The 21,344-nt window shown below is 39.0% G+C and overlaps 2 protein-coding genes across 2 annotated transcripts in view; both read left to right on the forward strand.

Annotated features, from left to right (window-relative positions):
* RNF43 (ring finger protein 43) overlaps positions 1–5,408 on the forward strand; it is a 51,098-nt gene extending 45,690 nt beyond the window's left edge. The window contains 1 exon segment of the mRNA XM_032216106.1: positions 1,114–5,408. Coding sequence (XP_032071997.1) covers positions 1,114–1,157 — 44 coding nt within the window. The 3' untranslated portion in view covers positions 1,158–5,408.
* A 3,668-nt stretch (positions 5,409–9,076) lies between these two features.
* Positions 9,077–21,125, forward strand: SUPT4H1 (SPT4 homolog, DSIF elongation factor subunit). The gene is made up of 5 exons (XM_032216791.1): positions 9,077–9,220; positions 11,455–11,561; positions 14,599–14,654; positions 19,064–19,117; positions 19,657–21,125. Exons 1-5 carry the CDS (start codon positions 9,152–9,154, stop codon positions 19,722–19,724), a joined length of 354 nt encoding a protein of 117 aa, XP_032072682.1. The 5' UTR covers positions 9,077–9,151; the 3' UTR covers positions 19,725–21,125.
* The last annotated feature ends 219 nt before the right edge of the window (positions 21,126–21,344 follow it).

The raw sequence follows: 21,344 nt of genomic DNA on the forward strand, positions 1-21,344 counted from the left end.
AAATATTAGTGAACGTCAGCATTTTGAGTCTTTCAGAGCAATGATATTGGCTAGGGTTTTCTTTTTTGCCAGATTTGAGTCCATTCCTTCAGTGTGCTGAGAGATTACCTCATCGGGCTCTGATTAACAACTCCCACAGTTGATTAAATACTGCTGGGATTGCAGTCACTAAGCAAAATGACCACATGGCATCTTGCTTAATGACTCCAATAAAGGAGAATATTTATAGCTCAGGCTTGAAATGCTCTCTCAGCTTGCTTGTTTTCTTGCAACGTTTCATTACCCTAACTATTCACTGGCACTGATGATGTTACTTAGTTAGGGCAATGAAATGTTTGCAAGAAAACAAGCAAGCTCAGAGAGCACCATGGACCCCTGCTTAATGACTGCCTCACTCAATGACCGAGATTCTGGGCCCAAGTGTGGTCACAAGGGGAGGATTACCTGTTTGTTATAAATATGTAACGAAGAAAACATATATCCAGTATGCAATATAAATTTAAATATCAACATTTGGTAGGTCTAAGTGTCTGTCAAAAGCAATGACAGAGTGCTATAATTTGTGGGTGGTTTCATGGTAATTAGAGATATTCAGAAACAAGGAATTTGTCAAAGCAGTTTAAATGCTGGGTATAATTTACTGCTGTCTCAAAAATGGGTGGATAGATTTCAAACTGAATTACTTGGGATGGCCCTAAAGCTTGGAAAATGTGAGAAACAAACTTTATTGCTCTTCAGAATCCAACTTAACCTCTGATCATGGTGACAGCTTTACAATTGGAAGAAAAGGAATAACCTTAACATTCCCAGGTTTCAAAAAGTTTATGACTTCGAATGTGCCTGAAAACGGATTGAAATATGCCATAAATGCTTTCTCTTTGTTTAATTTCCTATCTATGAAATGAGAACAGTCTTGGCATTACTGTAAGGCCATGTCTTCAGTGTCCATTTTATCTGTTTTGCAACTTCTTTGTAAGAACAAATGTACCGTAATGAAGATGTAATCTCACTTAAAGATTTTGTTTAAGTCTCAGTATCAGTTTAGGTTGCAGTTGATCAATATAAAAAAGATCCATTTTCTCAATTTAGTTGCTTGGTTTTTTTTAATTACAGGATCTACAGAAGATATCCCCAATGTGTATGAACATTCAGTTTGATGTGAGGTGAACTTTACTCTGTCAGACAGCCTAAGAGAAGAGACCAGAAACTCAGTGAGAATGGGCTTTCTTACAAACTCTTCATGCCTCTTTTGTTGGCGTTGCAGTACTTAAAATCTTACTAAATTTTCTGTCCAGACAATTCAACCCACAAGTGGTCACCTGCCTGTCAGAACTATAAGCTGCCAATGTCACATGCATTGTTTTGGGAAGCTGCCATCTTGAAGACTTTTTCATTTGTTGCAATGGAGGATCCTTACTGTTCATATTGTTCCTTAAGGAGAGTGGAGTGAAATCATTCAAAATTTCTAGGGGGAGGGGGAGGGGAGAACCACCATAAAGTTCACTTACATTTGTTTTTTAACTGCAAAATAGAATGCAGGAACAACCCTACACTTTCACACCATTCCAAGAGCATATATGATATGCAGGTTGAAATTAGACAGAGAAATCATTCCATTTCTTTTCCTGCTATTTTTTTTTTCTTCTGATGTGCCTAAGAGTCTTGGTTCAAGATGAATGTAGTTTGCAAGATTCAAACACTCTTCCCCTCCTCAGCAAAGGGGGTATTGGAGGTCACTCTGGTTCTGTCTCATAGGAATGTTGTTACTGCTCAATTTGCCAAGAAGTCTGGAAAGTGCATATCTCCTTCTCTTCCGAATACTGTCTGCTACATCAGATAATAGCATGGGGCAGCTCCAGATCTGCTTCATGTAAATTACAGCTATTGGCTGCACTAACTGAAATGCCTGATCCTTGAGGAGCAAAAAGACCTAATAGCACTAATTGATGGTTATTTTATTTCTGACCATTTAGAAAACTGAGTTGAAACGTGGCAGAGAGAAATATTTCAGGATGCCATAAGCCCATGATGGCAAACCTATGGCCCGCATGCCTGAAGTGGCATGCAGAACCATGCTGCCCGGCATGCGTGGCCTCGCCCATTGCTCTTCCTGGCTTCTGGCGTGCATGCACACATGACAATCAGCTGAGCTTCTTGCACACAACAGTGCCGGAAAATGGTCTTGTTTTCTGGCCTGCGGGTGCACGTCGGCTAGCTGATCGTCACACACACATGCACACCAGAAACTAGAAGAGGAGTGGCCGAGTGTGCATACATGCACTGGAAACTGAAGTTTCGGTTTCCGGCAAGCGCATGTGCACTGGGCCACTCCTCTTCCGGTTCGCTTCCTGAGTGTGCGCACACTCCCTTTTCAGCACTCGGTGCCAAAAAGGTTCACCATCCCTGTCATAAGCTAACAAAATCTGTTAACTACAGTACAAAATCCAGTTCTCTGTACATCTTTCAGCCCTAGATTGGTACTTATATGGAGGGGAGAGTGTTTTCAGAGGCTGGATTTGGACCAAGAATCTCTGTGCCTAGCTTCTTAAAATTGTCAAAAAAATAAACTACCCCCCCCCCCTCCAAAACTCCAAAAGAGATGCCCAGTATTTCTGAGTGTCTTTGCCACGATAGGGTGTCTTTGTCATTTCAGTTTTTCTGTGTAGCCCTAGTCAAAGATTTAAACCCGTTCATCCTCACATCCAGCACTCTTGCTACTTTACAATATATCCCACAATATTATTTTCTCTTCCTCCTCCTCAGTATCCAGTTGTGAATAGATAACAATTCCAATCTGAAGGCAGTCATGCTGCACTTTACATGTGGAAGACAAAGAGCTGAAGTTTGTGGAATATTTTCAGTTATCTTTCCCCCCGCCCCCCCTTTGCTCAGAGTGAATACAGGCAAGCGGTTTAGTAATTGGTACGCCTAAAAAACCTCATCCTGAGGCATCATTGAATAGTAATGCTGTGATAAGTTACTTATTGGTAAATGTAACCTGTAGTCAAACATCAAGCCTTGGGATACTAATACGGTATTGTCGTGAATGTGGCAAATTAGAGATGGACATTTTTCTGATTTAAAATACTCTGACATTTTAGGTGCATCCAGACACTGATTTAAATCTGACTGAGAATAATCAGCTTGCTTACCAAATAAATAGCCCTGGATTCTCTGGGGAGAAACTGTATCAATTGAATTGGCATAAAGAGTGATATAAATCTTTAGATATATTCAGAATCTCCCTGAATATACAAGACTATAAACTCCTGAAGCATTGCAAAGACATTCACCTATTGGGTAAGATTTTGAATGGGACGTAGAATGAAAATGATTTATGATTAAAATGATTCCTTTGTAAAAAAACAACAACGCCAAAAGTTAAACAGATTACAGGCTTTTTATGAAGTGAGCAAGGAAACCAAGAGTTGTATAGTTATTACTATCACTTTCCTCATTGGCCAGAGATGTATCTTTAAAATGTTTTTAGGATTAATGGAAATGCAAAATATATACTTGGAATTTATTATTTTTATTCATTTCATATTTGCTAAAATAACGTAAGGAAAGTGTTGATCAGGCTATATGTGATATTCATGAACTGGAGGTAGAAAGAGGGAGAAGAGAGAGCATGTTTGGCATGCAAAAAGTAGCAAATTCAAATCATAGCATTTCCAGGATGAGCAGGCTAAGGTCCCGGATCTATAGTGCTTTCCAAGATTTAATTCAGAATTGCTGAGCTACCTGAGCTTGATAGTATGATAATGTGTCTGGGAATTCTGGTTATTATATTCCTGCACCAGGGGTGTCAAACTCAAGGCTTAGATCTAGCTTGAGGAGCTGTCCTGGAAACAGTGGATTGACCTGCAGTGCCTTTGCCAGTGAAAGCGGACCTCGGGAGGGCCACGTTAGCACTCGGGCCGCCACAGGGGCCCCTGACATGAGTGATATTGAGCTTCTCCCTCCTGCTCCCCCCCTCCCCTGAGGTCAAACACAACCCTGATGCGGCCCTCAGTGAAAATGAGTTTGATACCCCTAGGTTGAGGAACTATTATAGGTGATATTGATGAGACAGATCAGTAATTAATGCAGGTTTTAAAAACCTTGAAATTCATAGAAATTGCTGATGGTTGGTTTGTACATCCTTTGATGACTAGTCATCCAAAAATTGGATGTGAACTTAGGAACGAATTCATGGATAACAAAGGTTCATGGCATGTAGGTGTTACAAAGCTGTAAATGCAAGAAAACAACATTTTATGCGAAGTAGGGAGTTCAGTCCTCAAATATATTAAAAAGCACCACGGGTAAGAAAGCATTGTATCATAGGATAAAGACTTATGTTGCTTTGGAAGAGATTTATGTTCCTCTTGAGTACAGAACAGGAACAGAGTGACCAGATCTTTTCATCAAGGGGTGGCCCAAGTCACAGGTTGTGTGTTCTATGGAGCTACCACTGCCTTATTGGTAAGGTTCAGTGGGATGTTTTCCATCATATTGGACAACAGGAAGAGCACCCCACATTCACAGTGATTCTTTTTCCTCAGCCCCCCCCCAACCCCAAATCCAAGAAAATTACACACACAAAAAACCCCATTATCTCATTCTCACTGACTTTAAGACATGGACCCAACCCCTCTCTCACACTTCAAAGTTACATATTTGGGGGAAAGTACTAGTCTTTTCAGGTCAATACACAATTTCTTGTATGCTGGGAGTACCTCAAATGGAGCAATTTAGTGGCAACTATAAGAGAGACTAGAAAAACTGGAAATTAACCTTGCTGTATTTTTAGACTTAAGCACTGGAAAATGTTTCAGGAGCAAAAATAGCACTCGTTTAGATGTTCCGAAACCTGTCAGAAAACATCTGAGGACTAGGCACCAGTTTGGCTGTAGTTCTGTTTCAGTTGGAGTCAAAGCACAAGCCATAGAAAGGATGAAAAAACTTACTCCACAGGGAAACAGTGAGTCAGTGAGAACACGTTGAGTCGTTCTTTTCCTTTCAGCACCTTCTCCTTCAAATTTCTTCAGCCGCAGTTGTTCTGCTCCTTCCTCCTGGCAACCTCAGACCCTTTGAAATGTGAATAAGGAATTTATTTTTATACTTTGTAATTAATTTTTTGAATCTACTTTTCAGGCACTTGGGTACTTTTATAAACCAAAAGGGAAAAATTATGTTTATGTACATACATATGCAAAACCAAATATTTATGTCTAAGAGAGAGAGAGAGAGATTGTTTGAATATGGGGACATGCTCAAATCTATTTATTTTGCTAATATATTTATCCACGTGTAAAGCTGTTCATGTGGCTGTTATTTTTTTTTCTGTATAAAATCATGGGTGCCTATGTTCAAGAGATGCCTCTTCCTGTTTATTTGTCAGAAATAAATTTTTTTTAAATATCTATATGTGAAACTTGTAATGTACATGAGAAATAACACTGGAAGGAAATTTAAGTATGGTTTGGATGGGTGTCCTTTAGTACTTCCTAGATTGTACAGGAACAGTCCTAGCCTATGCTTGTTTCTTGAAAAGCAAATTTGTGACAGTAGGAGACTACAGCAAAACAGCATAATCCATGAGGTTGCCCCATTCCTATCATCAGAGTATATATGAAAGAAGTTTCCGGTACATTGTATGGTATGGTCAAAATCAATTGATTACTCTGATCATCTTCCTGAATCAGGTTCTCATTTTGTTTCTTCTCCACAGTTATTGTGTGAGAATGCACTGGTGATCAACTCTTATTTTATTAAAAGCTTGGAGACTGGCAGGATTTAATGGGGAGAATTATAGAGTCATTGAATATTAAAGCTGTGGTAATCCAGATATTGGCTCAGTGCTGGAATCTAGCAAAGTTCATTTAAGAAAGATTTCTTGCTTTCTGTAGTACCTCCAGTGAAGGAAAAATGAAACACATGGCAGTCAACTTAGTAAATCTAGCACTGTATTTTTGTGGACAACCTATCCCTTTACTAAAAGAGTTCAAGAAAAGTAATCATTAGAAAAATCATAACAAGTGTAGCCTTAAAACTCATTGGTGAAAATATGAACACCAGTCCTCTTTATTGCACTCATAAAAGAACTTAACCATACCTACAGAGAAAAACAGGGAACATATTTTCAAAAAAGGGACAAATAGCATGCACATATACTGTACTTCATATTATAGATGAAATGGACTATTTAGGCCTTCTAAATCAGGATTCCAGCCTGGACATGGGACAAGAGAAAGTTTAATCTTGCTAGCAGATGATCTTCATCGGCATCACTTCTCTTAAACCTTTTAGACTTCTTACGCTTTCCAATAGCATTGATTATTGTACTCTGGATTGATTCTCAAGAGTTTGGGATGGCTTCTTCCTCAGGGTTTCAGGTGGTGGTGGTAGAAGAATGGTTGGCTCAGTGCCTTTTGCCTTCAGGTGTGCTGCATAGGTTGGTTCTTTCTATTCTACTTACGAAACAACTGGGTGAGGTTATCCATCAGCTCAGGATCTCTATGGAGATTCTCAGTCATCCAGGTCATGGTTATCTCAAAGGTGCTTTTTCAAAAGGCAACTGGACTTTCTTTGTTTTTTTTCTTGAAGTCGTTTCATTTCTCATCCATTGGATGATCATCTTGGATGAGAAATGAAACATTTTCAAGAAAAAACAAAGTCTGGTTGCCTTTTGAACAAACACCTTTGAGACATTAGTTCAGGATGCAGTATCATCCATCTGTTCATAATATTCAGCTTTACATCTCCATACTGGGCCAAACTGGGCCAAACTGGCTAGCCTACTGAAGTCTTGCCTTGATGTCTAGTTTAGAGACTCAAGGTCTGGATGGGGCAGAATTCCACCAGGACAGTGTTTACTATTTGTCCATTAGGATGCCTGGATGGCTTCAATGTTGTCTCGTGGTGGAGAAGCACTACTCCTAAAGGCTGACATCACGATTTGGAGTTGCTGCTCGTTCTTCAACAGCAAATGGGAGGTATGGCTAGAGAGCATTTAGTGTTGCACATTACGCACCAGTACTATACTACTGAAATGCACTCTACAAAGGGGCTGCCTTTAAAGCCACATTGGTCCAAACTGCATTGGCTTGTGTATGTTCATTAATGGGAGCCCATTACTCTTGTGCTATGAGCCCTGGACTGGCTTCATGGAGATTTTGGAGTGCTGGTGTTAATCAACACTCTTATGCAAGACCCAATCTGGGGCAGTCACTGGGACCACAGCTTTCAGACATGTGCTGGAGCCAATCCTCAGGGAACTTCTTTCTACCAGAATATGTGCTTTGGGTTATTCTATGATCTTTAAACTCTTGCAATTTGGCACCAACTTTTCTTCACAAATGCAATCATTCAATAGAATTGGTCAAACCTATTTGATCTTACCATGAAAAACAACTGATGGTTTGCCACTTTGGGGAGGTAGGGATAATGAAGCACAGAGATGTCTCTTTTTTATATTAGTCCCAGTTCTCTGGAATGGCCTACCACTTATTTAGCCTGATTTTAGCTGCTTTCTGGGCGATGGACTTTTATTGAGGACATTTGAGATTTGACATTTTTAATTTTTTTCTACTTTATGAGTTTTATTGGATCATGGATATTTCAATATATGCATTCCAATGAATGCATATACCTGTACATTTACCACCTACGAGGTAAATGTAACATGCACACCTGTATATACTGTGTGCATGTTGAATTTACCTCACACCTGAGGTAAATGTAACATGCACACAGCATATACTTATCGCTATTACTATTGCAACCTGTGCAATTTTATAAATCCCAGAGAAAGTTACCCCAGCGATGATTGAAAGAAATGCAGTGAACAGTTACAAGCCACATATAAAAAACAAAAACATTACAGCAAAGTGTTTATTAAGGATGGGGTAAAATGATGCGCAAATGGTGCAAAAGTTAGTGGTGCATATTGCAAGGAATAAAAGACACAATTTCTAATGTGAAAATGGCTCTGCACCCATGGTACAAGACATGCTGCTCCACATCCAATATTTGAAGGGCTGCCACAGGGAAGAGGGCATTAATTTATTCTCCATGGCATCTCAAGGTAGGACAAAAAGCAATGGCTAGAAGCTTATCAGAGGGAGATCCAATCTGGAAATAAGGACAGTTTTGATAATAAGAACTATTAAGCAATGGGACAGCTTGCCTCCTGGGCTCATGGTTGTTCCATCCCTGGAGATTTTAAAGAAAAGACTTGAATAAACATTGTTCAAGATGGTACGCCTTGGGCTGGAGCTTCTTTTCAACCCTTATGGTTATGTATGAACAGTCTGATTCTTTTTTTGCCTCTGGCGAATGTATACAAGGACTGAATTGTTCTGAAATGGTATAGGAGCTCCTGCTTGAGCAGGGGGCTGGACTAGAAGAACTCCAAGGTCCCTTCCAGCTCTATTCTATTCTAAATTCTATATCATTCTCATTTCGGGGGAAGGATTCTCAATAGGGCTTCTTGTGATTTTGTTTTACAGGATATACAGACTTAACCAGGGCAAAGTGATATTTGAGGTATCTTGATAGCACCAATTGCCATCAAATATTTTCCAGGATCGCATGTTTTTAGGGGGGAAAAATCGGGCTACCTAATACCAAAGTTAATTTTGAATCATTTAAGCGACACACAAAATAGAATTAAAAATATTTAGAACAGAATAGAGCTGGACGGGACCTTGGAGGTCTTCCAGTTCAGCCCCCTGCTCAAGCAGAACGACCTATACAAGTTCAGAACAATTCGGTCCTTGTGTAGGTTCGCCAGAGGCAAAAAAGAATTAGACTGTTCCATACATAACTGTAAGGGGAAGTTCGATTTTGGCGCCAAGATCTTTTCCCTTCTCGAAACCTCGCGTGACTACAATCTGTAAAACCATCTCTCGGTTTCTAGAGGCGGAGCGTATGGGCCATTCAGGCGCTTGCGCAGAAAACAGCATCGGAATAAGGCAACGCGCCATTGCTGAATGACGCCAGTTCCTCGCAGACAGTTGTGCGCATGCGCCTCTCAGCGGTGTAACGAGAGAACTCCCAGAGAGGCACAGAGCACTGTAGTGGAAAGCCTTTCGGCGAGGGAAGTGACGTGTGTTTGGCTGTCCGCTTTCTTCCTTTAGGTGTATGCTGCCGGTTGGTGGTGGTCATGGCGTTGGAAACGGTTCCTAAGGATCTGCGGCACTTGAGGGCTTGCTTGCTGTGCTCGTTGGTCAAGGTGTGCCTTCCGTTTAGCGAAGCGGAAATTCCTCTCTTTCTTAAAAAAAATCCTAGTTGGAATAGTACCGCGCCCAGTTGTGTGTCGGGGATGGGTTTCCTAGTCCAGTTTGTCTCTATGGTGTTAGAATACAATAACAGGGTTGGAAGGGACCTTGGAGGTCTTCTAGTCCAACCTCATGCTTAGGCAGGAAACCCTACCTCACTCCAGACAAACGGCTATCCAACATCTTCTTAAAAACTTCCAGTGTTGGAGCATTCACAACTTTTGGAGATAAGCTGTTCCACTGATTAATTGTTCTAACTGTCAAGAAATTTCTCCTCAGTTCCAAGTTGCTTTTCTCCTTGATTAGTTTCCACCCATTGCTTCTTGTTCTACCCTCAGGTGCCTTGGAGAATAGTTTGACTCCCTCTTCTTTGTGGCAACCCCTGAGATATTGGAACACTGCTATCATGTCTCCGCTAGTCCTTCTTTTCATTAAACTAGACATACCCAGTTCCTGCAACCAATTCTTCATATGTTTTAGTCTCCAGTCCCCTAATCCTCTTTGTTGTCTCTTGAAATATCCGATTGTGAGAAGAAGGATGTCCCTTGCGTGACATAGGTGGTGAAAATCATTCCACCCAACAGACCAGGTGTTTCTTGTTCTTTTTCTCTCAGTTCCAGCAGTCAAGTGGGTTTTGACTTTTGACAACCCCATAGCAGATTTTCTCCATGATGATCTGTCCCTAACCTGGTCATTAAATGGCACACCCATCACCACTGTAACTGAGTCCATCCACCTTGCTGTTGGTCTTCCTCTTCTCTTGCCTTCAACCTTTCCCAGTATGGGCCTATTTGACAGCCTGCCCACACTTGAAACCTTGTTTCTCAGACAGGTTGACAAACAGAAATTCCCTTTTTCACCTTCCCTTTCTACTATTCAATAAATATTTTCTAAAATTATTTGCTTAGAGTTTTAGCTTGCTTACTGTGAACACTGTTGAACGTTTTAGTTTCATAATTGCTTTACTCTTGCTACTCTTTGTTATTTGCAAATATGTGTAATTATGTTTTTACTGGTATGTGTCATTTGGGATAATGTATGTAAAGCACCCTGAGTTCCACCCTAACAAGCCAGATTTGTGTTTGGAAGTGTTCATAAAACCTTCCTCTAATAAATGTTTTAATCTATAGCAATTTATGTAGAAAGTGTAGTTTGCCCTTCTTCAGCCAATTTGAACATGCATCTGAATAGATAAAGGTAACTCTCACCATGTTAAACTTTCCTTAGCAACAGTGTAGAAGTGGTTTGCCAATGCCTTTTTATAGACATTTTAAAACTAGCCTATAATGTTAGGGTTTTTTAGTGGTCTCTCAGCCAAATGTTAACAACTTCAGCCTTTTCTAATTCAGCTAATGTTGATTAAGTGCTGCTACCTACTTGGATGACACATGTAAATCAATTAATAAACCACATGTTAAAGAGTGGTAGGGATACTCAAAATAGTACTATTCAGACATAATTTGCTTCTGAGGTTTCATAGATGCACCATGTTTAAGAACCTTGTCATACATCACTATCTCCATGGGCTATTTTTATCTCTTTAAGCTGTATTTCCTCTTGTTTATCTCAAACTTCAGTGGATCGCTTGTCCCAGTATTAAATGTGAAGAAGAAGAAAACTTCAATTTCTTTGTCTCATCTTTAATTTTAAAAGCCAATTTTAATATGTGTATCCTGTAATAGTAAATCTTTTTAAAAAGCGTTAAATTTTTGCAATAAGCACAAGCTTTGACTTCAAATGTTTACTTACTTGCTATAGACTAGTCATATTATTTTTAGTCTCTGCCAACAACTATTGTTATTCAAAACAAAAAGGGGAGAAAGTTACTTACTACTTACTGTAACAACTGTACTGGAAAAATCTTTGTGGCAACTTATTTTATTCTTGACAGTTTTAAAATGGGCAAAGCATATTGAAGGATTAAATGTAGGAGAAAGTTGGGGTTTAATTTAAATATAAGGAATTCTAATTACCTTTTTTGTGGAAAGCAATTTTTGCAATTAGTTGCAGCAAATGTATTTCCCATGATTGCGGTTAGAACTGTGTGTGTGTTTGTATACACACACACACACACACACACACACACACACACACACGAACCTTAGGGGATGTTCCCAATTTAAATTTGCTTGTCCTTTAGTAGCAGTACTTCTCATTTTTCTGTTATAACTTTCTTCTTTTTCACCAGACTATTGACCAGTTTGAGTTTGATGGTTGTGACAACTGTGACGCCTATCTCCAGATGAAGGGGAACCGTGAAATGGTTTATGATTGTACCAGTTCTTCTTTCGATGGGTAAGTGACCTTATGTCAGTTCCCCATGTAACTGTCTGGATTGTTTTCAGGTTAGACTTGAGGGTGAGATAGCTGCCTGAAATCCAGCATTCTTTTGCTTTTGCTAGTTATAATAATCATTTGATAAATTGGTGAGATAATAATCTTTAGCAGAACTTTTCCTTTTCAAAAAAATATGCAACTGATATATTTTTTAAAAGTTTGTTTACTTGTTTATTATTATAACTGAGTCTTCATTTAGCAACTACCTTACAGTTAACAATGGTGATGAAAAAGTAACTTTATGACCTTTGCAGATCTACAGAGGAAATAATAATAAACAAGTTGGTTCCAATTGTCGGTTAGTAAATGAACACTATCTATATTATTAGATACCTTCTTACTTGGAAAAAGTAAGAATTCAAAAAATGATACCACTGGCAGTTTTTCACCAAATTTCAGCAGCATAATCTTATGTGAGGGGGTCCATAACTTAAAAAGAGTGGTGATGTCTGCAGTTTGTAAGTTATCCACTCTTGGCCTTCAGGAAAAGCATGACTGGATTCATGAGAATTAAATAGAGGCGATTATTTACATAGATTTTGAATTAATACATCCATTATGGAGCATGATGTTACCAATAAGAAAACAAATCCTTGATAAAGTTATATACATTTTAATAAAGGTATGGATCTCTTGAAAAAAAATTATCTGTTTAAAAAGTTGAGTGATCTTTACCAAAGATCTAGAAAAACGGCTAACTGGAAAAGAATATTGTAGGAAAAAGCTTTCCCCATGAATATAAGAAATAGATGACAAATTCTTTGAAGGTTTATTGATCTGTAGCTACAAGGTGTTTTCTTAGAGGAGAAGACAAAAATTACATGCTACCAAGAACTTTTATCAAACTGATTATATATATAAACCTCCTGCTTACCCTTTTAGGAATAAATAATAGTTCATTTATCAAGTTGTCCCTGATTATACATAGTAATTTGTATACCTTTCTTTTTTTCTTTTGGAATTGTATCAGATAACAATTTGCGCAAAGAAACTTTGTTTCTAATTCTAGAGCAGTCTATACTCCATATCACTTATCCCTTCCCTTCCTGTTCTTTGTTTTGGGCAACTCCTCTGCTATTGCAATTGCTTCTAGCTCATTCTATTATATACCCTAAATATGGCTATGTCTACTAATATTTACTGAGTTGGGGATTCCATAGTATAATTGGATATGTTGTATTACTTTTTTTATTACTACCATGAATATTACATTTATTTCATTAAAACCTACTGCAATCAATCAGTTTCAAATATACATACTAGCAGTAAAATCAGCATAAAATTTTACAATAGTACAGTAAAATAAGAAAAGAATAAAACCCTAAAAAATAAATCAGATGGCTCTTTTTGCAAAACAATAATTCCTGAAGACTGATCCATTTACAATAATGATTTGAGTAAGCATCAATCAAGATAAGTATAAACAGACAGTCCAATGCACTCCCATTTCTTCTTCTTCCTTTCAATTGTGCCTGATTCTCAGAGGCTTCCTGGATAAGTCCCTGCAGTTTTCTTGCCAAGGTATGAAGAAATAGTTTGCCATCCCTTCTTTTCTTGGGCTGAGACACAACTAACCCAAGGTGGCTTTATACTTAGAGTGGGATTAGAACTCTCAGTCTCCTGTTTCTAGCCTGATGCCTTAATAACTACAAATGGTACCTTGACACTCATCATTAATTGGTTCCTCGAGACGTGACAAGTATTAAAAATGACAAGTGCCAAACAAACCGAGTGACTTACCACATGACCCTTTGTTTCAGCTGGGAAGGACTTCCTGTCGGTCCCTTTTCCTATGCTGACTTCCTGTCCATTCTCCCAACCGTCCCCCTTTTCCTATTGCAGCATATCTAGTACCAACCAATGAATACTGGAACAATATTTTTGCATCAAAATGCACCAAGTACCAAATTTTATGAGCTTTGAAGCAGTCGGGTAGCGAGGTACTACTGTACACCAAACTACGATTTTACTCATCCTGATATACCTTTTGGAAGAGCATATTTTGTACTTCTTCAAAATTCAGGAAAGAGCGTGTGGTCTGGATATCCACGCATAAAGGAGTTTCCAAATAATTGATTTTGTCCAGGATCTTTTGTAGCTCCTTCCCTAATCCCTCCTTATAATCTTTACTGGGAATAGAAAGTAGGAAACTGCACCCCTACTTCTTTTAAAACATATATTACTACATGCTTTCTCAGAGAATCATTGATTTTCTCATGGAGCCAGCTATCATGCCCTATCTAGCTATGGACAGACAGGATGGCAGAGGACAAGAGAATAGACAGGTGGCAGAGATCAGACTGCTGTAGAAGACACAACCATCACTCCATAAGATCAAAAGAATCAAAAGATCACAGCAGAAAACATTACTTTGCTTTTTACAGTGGACAGCAGATACAAGAGATGTTGTTTGCCATGAATCCTGGACATTTGATTGGCTAATTCTTCCTGCATCCTTGCAGGTGTTCTGTTGCACCCATTTTTCTCTAAAAGGGTCCTAGATCATTTTTAACATGTCTGCTATATAGGAATTTACAGACACAATAAGTACAGAGAATAATTGTCACTTCAATAGTCTCATTGTAAACTCAGTTGCGAATTCTTACCCCAATACCCAGTTGTGTCCACTTTATTTGGGAGATTTCCTTCCAGCAGTTCCTCAGTTAACTAAGGAGTGTCTTGGGATTGGTCAGAGGTCCTGATCCAGCATCCCGGATGTTCTGCTTTCTCTTGTTTCATTTCTCCTGTCACCCTGTCACTTCCATTCGCCCTTCCAGTCCTTCATTCTAGTTCTTACAGTGCTTCAAATTCCATCTTTTGTTGTCCATCCTGCATTTTTATTTTATAAATTTTGAACTGACTCCATATTTCCCAGAGGGGTTGAAATCTTATTGCCACTGTTTTGGCTAAGCAAATCTTTTCCGTGTGTCTGTGTGTGTGAGAAAGAGAGAGAGAGACTTTTTTCAATTTTCTGACTTTCCTTGTCTTCTTGCAGCATTATTGCAATGATGAGTCCTGAGGACAGTTGGGTCTCCAAGTGGCAACGGATCAGTAAGTTTTCAACTACCTTATATTTAATTATATAATTAAGCTGTATTAGACAAATGATTGCATTCAGGATTGATGAATAAATGAAAGACAAGTAGTAGATTACTGAAAGGGAAATTTCTGTCTGCAGGAACAAGTAGGTCACATTACTGATGTTTTTCAGTATTAGAAGCTTTCTGCAAGAGGAGTTCCTCCTTTGCTGACAGCAGAGATGAAAACTTCGGGAGTTGAAATTTGCTAGCAATTTTGTGTTGTAAGAGTTTCTTCACAACAACATAATAATTAACAAAACATCATTATGGCCCAGGAGTGAAGCATCAGCCCATGGAATATGATTCACCTGTGAGAAAAAAGTTCAAAACCCAGGGAGATTTTTAGTTACTTTTTTTGAAAGGACACTGCTAGTGTTATTCAAATTGATTTCTTTGAACTTGGCACTATCAGCTCAAAAGCCTGACATTTAAAAGGATTAATTGAACATATGAAGCTTAAATGTCCAACGGGAAATATAGTGATAAAATTATTTGAAAAAGAGATAGTAGACACATTATTTGCATGTGTGTTTGTTCTTGGGAACTCACGATGATTCAGATACTAGCTTTAATTGATAATAATTATTTTCAGTCTCTTGGAATTGTATTTACACGTGAAACAATCCTGAAATGTTTTTAAATTAAACATTAAATCGGGGGTTTAACAAAACTCAATTTTGAACTTTTTTATGGCTTTATTTAACATTTAACTTTATAGAAAGAATGTAATTTAATGACATGCTCACAACAGCAAGAATAAATATGGCTCAATACTTGAAGAAAAATATTATTCCGATAATAGCTGATTGGGAACTTAAACTTGGAGAATATACAACAGTGGCAAAATTAACAGTATGTATACTCAATAGAGTGGGACGCAGTGGCTCAGTGGCTAAGACGCTGAGCTTGTCGATCAGAAAGGTCGGCGGTTCGAATCCCTAGTTCCATGAGCTCCTGTTACTTGTCCCAGCTTCTGCCAAACTAGCAGCTCGAAAACAAGTAAAAAGTGCAAGTAGATAAATAGGGGCCACTTTTTCTATGCACCTTCGGCATTTAGTAATGCCAGCCACATGTCCACGGAGACGTCTTCGGACAGTGCTGGCTCTTTGGCTTTGAAACGGAGATGAGCACCGCCCCCTAGAATCAGGAACAATTAACACATATGTGCGAGAGGAACCTTTAGCTTTACACGAAATAGAAGTTTAACCAAATCTGAGCAAAAATGGTTTCCATACATATATCATGCAGCAGGGCAAATGCCGTATTTTTTGGAGTATAAGATGCACCGGAATATAAGACGCACCAAGATTTTGAAAAGGCAAATAAAAAAAAAGTTTTTGCACTCTGCAGACCTCCCCAAAATGGCCCTTTTTTCACGAGAACGGGCTTGTTTTTTGTTTAAAAAAAGGGCATGCATAGCCTTTAGGAGGCTTGTAGAGTGCTCCTGGGGGCTGGTGGAGGAAAAACGAACAAAAAATAGCCCATTTTTTGCTCATTTTGCCTTCCCCAGCTCCCAGGAGCTCTCTGGGAGCCTCCTAAAGGCTATGCACGGTCATTTTTGCAAAGGGGGCGGGGTTTCAGGAGGCCAAATATGCTGTATTCAGTGTATAAGACACCCCCAGATTTTCAGCCTCTTTTTTGAGGGAAAAGGTGCATCTTATACTCTGAAAAATACGGTATAAGCATTTGTAATCTGACTTTTAAGAATGCCAAATGTTTACAAATATGGTAAATTAGCAGATGCACAAAAAGAGGTAAGTTAGATATTGAATAGTCTCATTTTTAATATTCTGGTATTGCAGTCATTTTCAAGCTTGCTTTTCTTTTTTCCTTATCAACATGCATAAAAACATTAAGTAAGAAACACAGTGGTAACCTTAATACTAACTAAACAACTTAAGGCCAAAATTTGTACTATTTTGCTGTTCAGCAAATGCTTTGAATGTTTTAAAGCAGTTTTTAAATGTTAATAAACAATTTTGGATGCAATAGGCAAATAGTTTTATGTTCATTAATATTGATATTTCAGTTTGTAATCAGTATTGGAATGTTTCTTTTTTTATCCTCAATACACTTCAATAGCAGAGTTGGAAGGGACCTTGGAGGTCTTCTAGTCCAACCCCCTGCCTAGGCAGGAAACCCTATACTGTTTCAGACAAATGGCTATCCAACATCTTCTTAAAGACTTCCAGTGTTGGGGCATTCACAACTTCTGGAGGCAAGCTGTTCCACTGATTAATTGTTCTAATTGTCAGGAAATTTCTCCTCAGTTCTAAGTTGCTTCTCTCCTTGATTAGTTTCTACCCATTGCTTCTTGTTCTACCCTCAGGTGCCTTGGAAAATAGTTTGACTCCCTCTTCTTTGTGGCAACCCCTGAGATATTGGAACACTGCTATCATGTCTCCCCAGTCCTTCTTTCTATTAAACTAGACATACCCAGTTCCTGCAACCGTTCTTCATATATTTTAGTCTCCAGTCCCCTAATCATCTTTGTTGCTCTTTCCAGAGTCTCCACATCTTTTCTACATCGTGGTGACTAAAACTGAATGCAGCATTCCAAGTGTGGCCTTACCAAGGCATTATAAAATGGTATTAACATTTCACATGATCTTGATTCTATCCCTCTGTTTATGCAGCCTAGAACTGTGCTGGCTTTTTTGGCAGCTGCTGCACACTGCTGGCTCATATTTAGATGGTTGTCCAGTAGGACTCCAAGATCCCTTTCACAGTTACTATTGTTAAGCAAGGTACCACCTATACTGTACCTGTGCATTTCGTTTTTCTTGCCTAAATATAGAACCTTACTCTTTTCACCATTGAATTTCATTTTATTAGTTAGTGTCCAATGTTCAAGTTTGTCAAGATCCTTCTGTATCTTTAGTCTATCTTCTGGGTGTTGGCTATTCCTGCCAGCTTGGTGTCATCTGCAAATTTGATGCGTTCCCCATTTATTCCCTCATCCAAATCATTGATGAAGATGTTGAAGAATACAGGGCCCAAAACAGAGCCTTGGGGTACTCCACTGCATACTTCCCTCCATGAAGATGCAGTTCCATTGAGGACTACATGTTGAGTGAGGTTGGTCAACCAGTTATAAATCCATCTGGTGGTGATGCTGTCTAACCCACATTCTTCTACTTTATCTAGTAGTAGGTTATGGTCTACCTTATCAAATGCCTTACTGATGTCCAAGTAAACTATATTGACGGCATTACTCTGGTCCACTAATTTTGTCACATTATCAAAGAATGCAATAAGATTAGTCTGGCATGATCTGTTTTTGAGAAACCCATGTTGGCTTTTGGCTATTACTTTGTTTGCTTCTAGGTGTTCGCTAATTCATTGCTTGATTATCTTTTCCAGAATCTTTCCTGGTATTGAGGTCAGGCTGATAGGTCTGTAGTTTCCTGGATCTATTTTTTTTTTCCCTTTTTTGAAGATGGGAACCACATCAGCTCTTTTCCAGTCCTCTGGCAGTTCCCCAGTGTTCCAGGATCTCTGAAAGATATAGTTCAGTGGTTCTGAGATCACATCTGCCAGTTCCTTCAGAACCCTGGGGTGTAATCTATCCGGTCCTGGTGATTTGAACTCGTATAGGGTAGACAGGTGTTCACTTACCATTTTCTTCCCGATTTCAACTTGTGTTCCTAATCTGATTTTTGTGGTGCTGTTTTTGATAGATTGGACTGTTTTATCTCTTTGTGTAAAGACAGATGCAAAACATGAGTTAAATAGTTCTGCTTTCTCCCTTGTCACCTTCTTGCCACTTTCTCCCAGCAATGGACCAATTGTTTCCTTAACTTTTTTCTTGTTTTTAACATGTTGGAAGCTTTTTTTAGTTATTTTTTACTTTTGTGGCGAGCCTTTCTACATTGTGAGCCTTAGCTTTCCTCACTTCATCTTTACATGCTCGGGCTATTTGCTGATATTCTGCCTTAGTTATGTCCACCCCCACGCCCAACTACATTAATGTAAACATTAGTGTTAATTATCTTCAGTCAATACTGGGCTGTCCAAGTATCAAAACAATACAGAGCATTTTATAACACAAAAAATATTGAAAAAAAACTTTCTAGCAACTGATTAAAATAACAGACTGGGGTAGAAAGTGAGCACATGGCATGGACACCCTTCCTGAAAGGAACTTATGTTATATATAAATATATTATTTAAGCCATATTATTAAGCAGAAGATCCTGAGTTCAAGTCCTGCTGTAATTATGAAAGCCAGCTGGGTGACTTTGGATCAGTCACTCTCATAACCCAACCTGCCTCCCAGGGTTGTTGTGAGGAAAATTAGAGGGATACAAACAAATAAAAGTATTATTTCACACTGCAATCCTCAGCAGTCCTAATTCACATTTGTTCCTGCTTTCTTAGGTAATTTCAAGCCAGGCGTGTATGCTGTGTCAGTGACTGGCCGTCTCCCCCAAGGTAATCTACAGCAGCGATAACCAACATTTATGGCTTGGCAGCCCAGGGGGGTTGCATAAGCGGTGGACCAGCATGTGTGCAAGGGTGCTCATCAGCCCACCACTCACACAAGTTGAACTGTGTATGAGTGTGTGCCAGCCCACTACTTGTGCAAATCGAGCAGCGTGTGGGCTACAGCTTGTACAGGTCAAACTGCACACCCAATGTACACTGACCTTCTGTTTGTGCGGTCTGGTTCCAAAGAGGCCACAGCCCAGTAGTTGGGAACCCCTTATCTACAGGATTCTCTTCAGGAGGACTAGGATTTGGAGATCTTTTCTCATTTCTAAAGAATCCTACAACTGAAATAGAAATTTGTGCCCAGTTTACTGTTGAGCCAAGGACACTGCGAGGGCTGTAGCCTCAAGGACCAATCGTGGCTCTTTTTTTTAGCACCATTGTAACTTTGAATGGTCCCTGAGCAAATGGATGGTAAGCAGGGATTAGCTGTACTTCATCCAAGTCCATTAAATTAATAGATATGTTTGTTGTTGTTGCAGGCATCGTACGGGAATTGAAGAGCCGTGGAGTAGTCTATAAATCTCGGGATACAGCCATAAAGACCTAAGAATATTTTGTTCCTCAAATATTATGTCTTTCCAGCTTCCTTTTCTTGTAAATGCTGCCATATGGACTATTCTAAAGATATGGAGGACGATCGGTACATGGATCAGGTTTTTATTAAGGACTTTTAATGGGCAGCCTACTAGTGGCTCCATTCTTCTGGCTTTGAACTAGATATGAAAGGGGGGGGTTCCTGAAAGACTTAAGGAAGTGGTGACACTAATTCCCAAGCGTTTCTGATTTCTCTTAGCTGTTTTTAATAAATTTGGTCATAGCATCAGGAACCTGTGCTCTGGCTTTTGCTGTTAAAAAGTTTTTTTGTCTTCCTGTAATAGGTGAGGTGTTCTAGCCTGCTTGGTCTCAATTTGTAGTATTTTCTCTGAGAGGAGTACTACATATTCCATGAAAGATAGAAATAAGATTTTCTCTATCTTTCATGGAATATGTGGTGGTATTTTTGATTCAAGACTTCCATGTTAGTTAAATTTTTAAAGAATCTTTTCCTCACTTGGCCATATTTTTGCTTAAGGCAGCTTTTTGCACAAGAATCGGCTCTTTTTTTTAAATGCACTGAACTGTAAATTAATCAAATGGCTTGGGTTCAGTCAACATACTAAGCCATTAAAAGATTGGTCTATCTACATGCTGCATGAGCAATGAAGCAACGAAGCACAATAGACCTGTGTAAACACAGCAGATATTGGTCAGATTCAGGATCAGCTCCCAGTTCACTGGGATCTTAGCATACCCAACCTCTTTCCCCTTCAATTATTGCTGGGACAATTATGTCAGGAGAGTTTCTGATGGGGATCATTTGTCCATCTGCTGAGTCTGCTTAGGTTTCCGTGTAGCATATCTCTCCTGTTCTACTCCTAGTATCCCACTGTGAATCATCAGTTTCCGGTTGCTCTGAGCAGCAGGACACCTGCAGCTTCAGCAGGGGGACCTGCAGACTAGCAGAGATCAAATTGCAGGATGTTCGCTGCCATTTGTGTGGCATGATAATCATCACAGGGACGTCATGGGGAAAAGAGGCGGAAGAAGTATTAGGTATGTCCACCGCCTTGAGTTACTTATAAAGTAATAAAGATGGGATTAGAAACCTATTAAATAAATCGATAAATAATACAAGAAGGTAATATTTTCCATGATGGGCATTGCCCTAGGGCTAAGGGTTATGGGTTACAGGTTGCTTGACTACGTCTTAAAACATGGGTGTAAAACCGTCTTGTAGATGTTCACACAGTCTCTGAAAACTTTTAAGTTTGACTCCAGAGTCCTAAATTGCTATTGAACTGTAATGTTTGGTGTGAAAGAAGGAAAGAAGTAAATATATTGGGAGCAATAAAATTAATGGCAATGTAATTTGCATTACATGAAATTAAAAATATTTTTTTGCCCTTCATTTCGGTGTCTATCTCATTTGTTCTTTGAAATTTGCTCACTGGCACATTATTCAACAGCCAGACATAGGTTTTTTTAAAATATATAGTGATAACTTTCCACAGTCAATAAAATATAAGATTAACAGATAAACAGATTTGGAAGGGACCTTGTAGGTCATCTAGTCCAACAACCCCCCCCCCCAAAAGCAGGAGACCCTACACCATTTCTGACAGATGGC

Source organism: Thamnophis elegans, chromosome 4 (genome assembly GCF_009769535.1).
Source record: "Thamnophis elegans isolate rThaEle1 chromosome 4, rThaEle1.pri, whole genome shotgun sequence".
In the NCBI taxonomy this organism is placed as follows: domain Eukaryota; kingdom Metazoa; phylum Chordata; class Lepidosauria; order Squamata; family Colubridae; genus Thamnophis; species Thamnophis elegans.

Coding starts and splice junctions, on each gene's coding strand:
- SUPT4H1 (XM_032216791.1), top strand. CDS start 9,152: ATGGCGTTGGAAACGGTTCCTAAGGATCTGCGGCACTTGAGGGCTTGC. Junction 9,221..11,454: donor TGCTGTGCTCGTTGGTCAAG/GTGTGCCTTCCG, acceptor CTTTTTCACCAG/ACTATTGACCAGTTTGAGTT. Junction 11,562..14,598: donor ACCAGTTCTTCTTTCGATGG/GTAAGTGACCTT, acceptor GTCTTCTTGCAG/CATTATTGCAATGATGAGTC.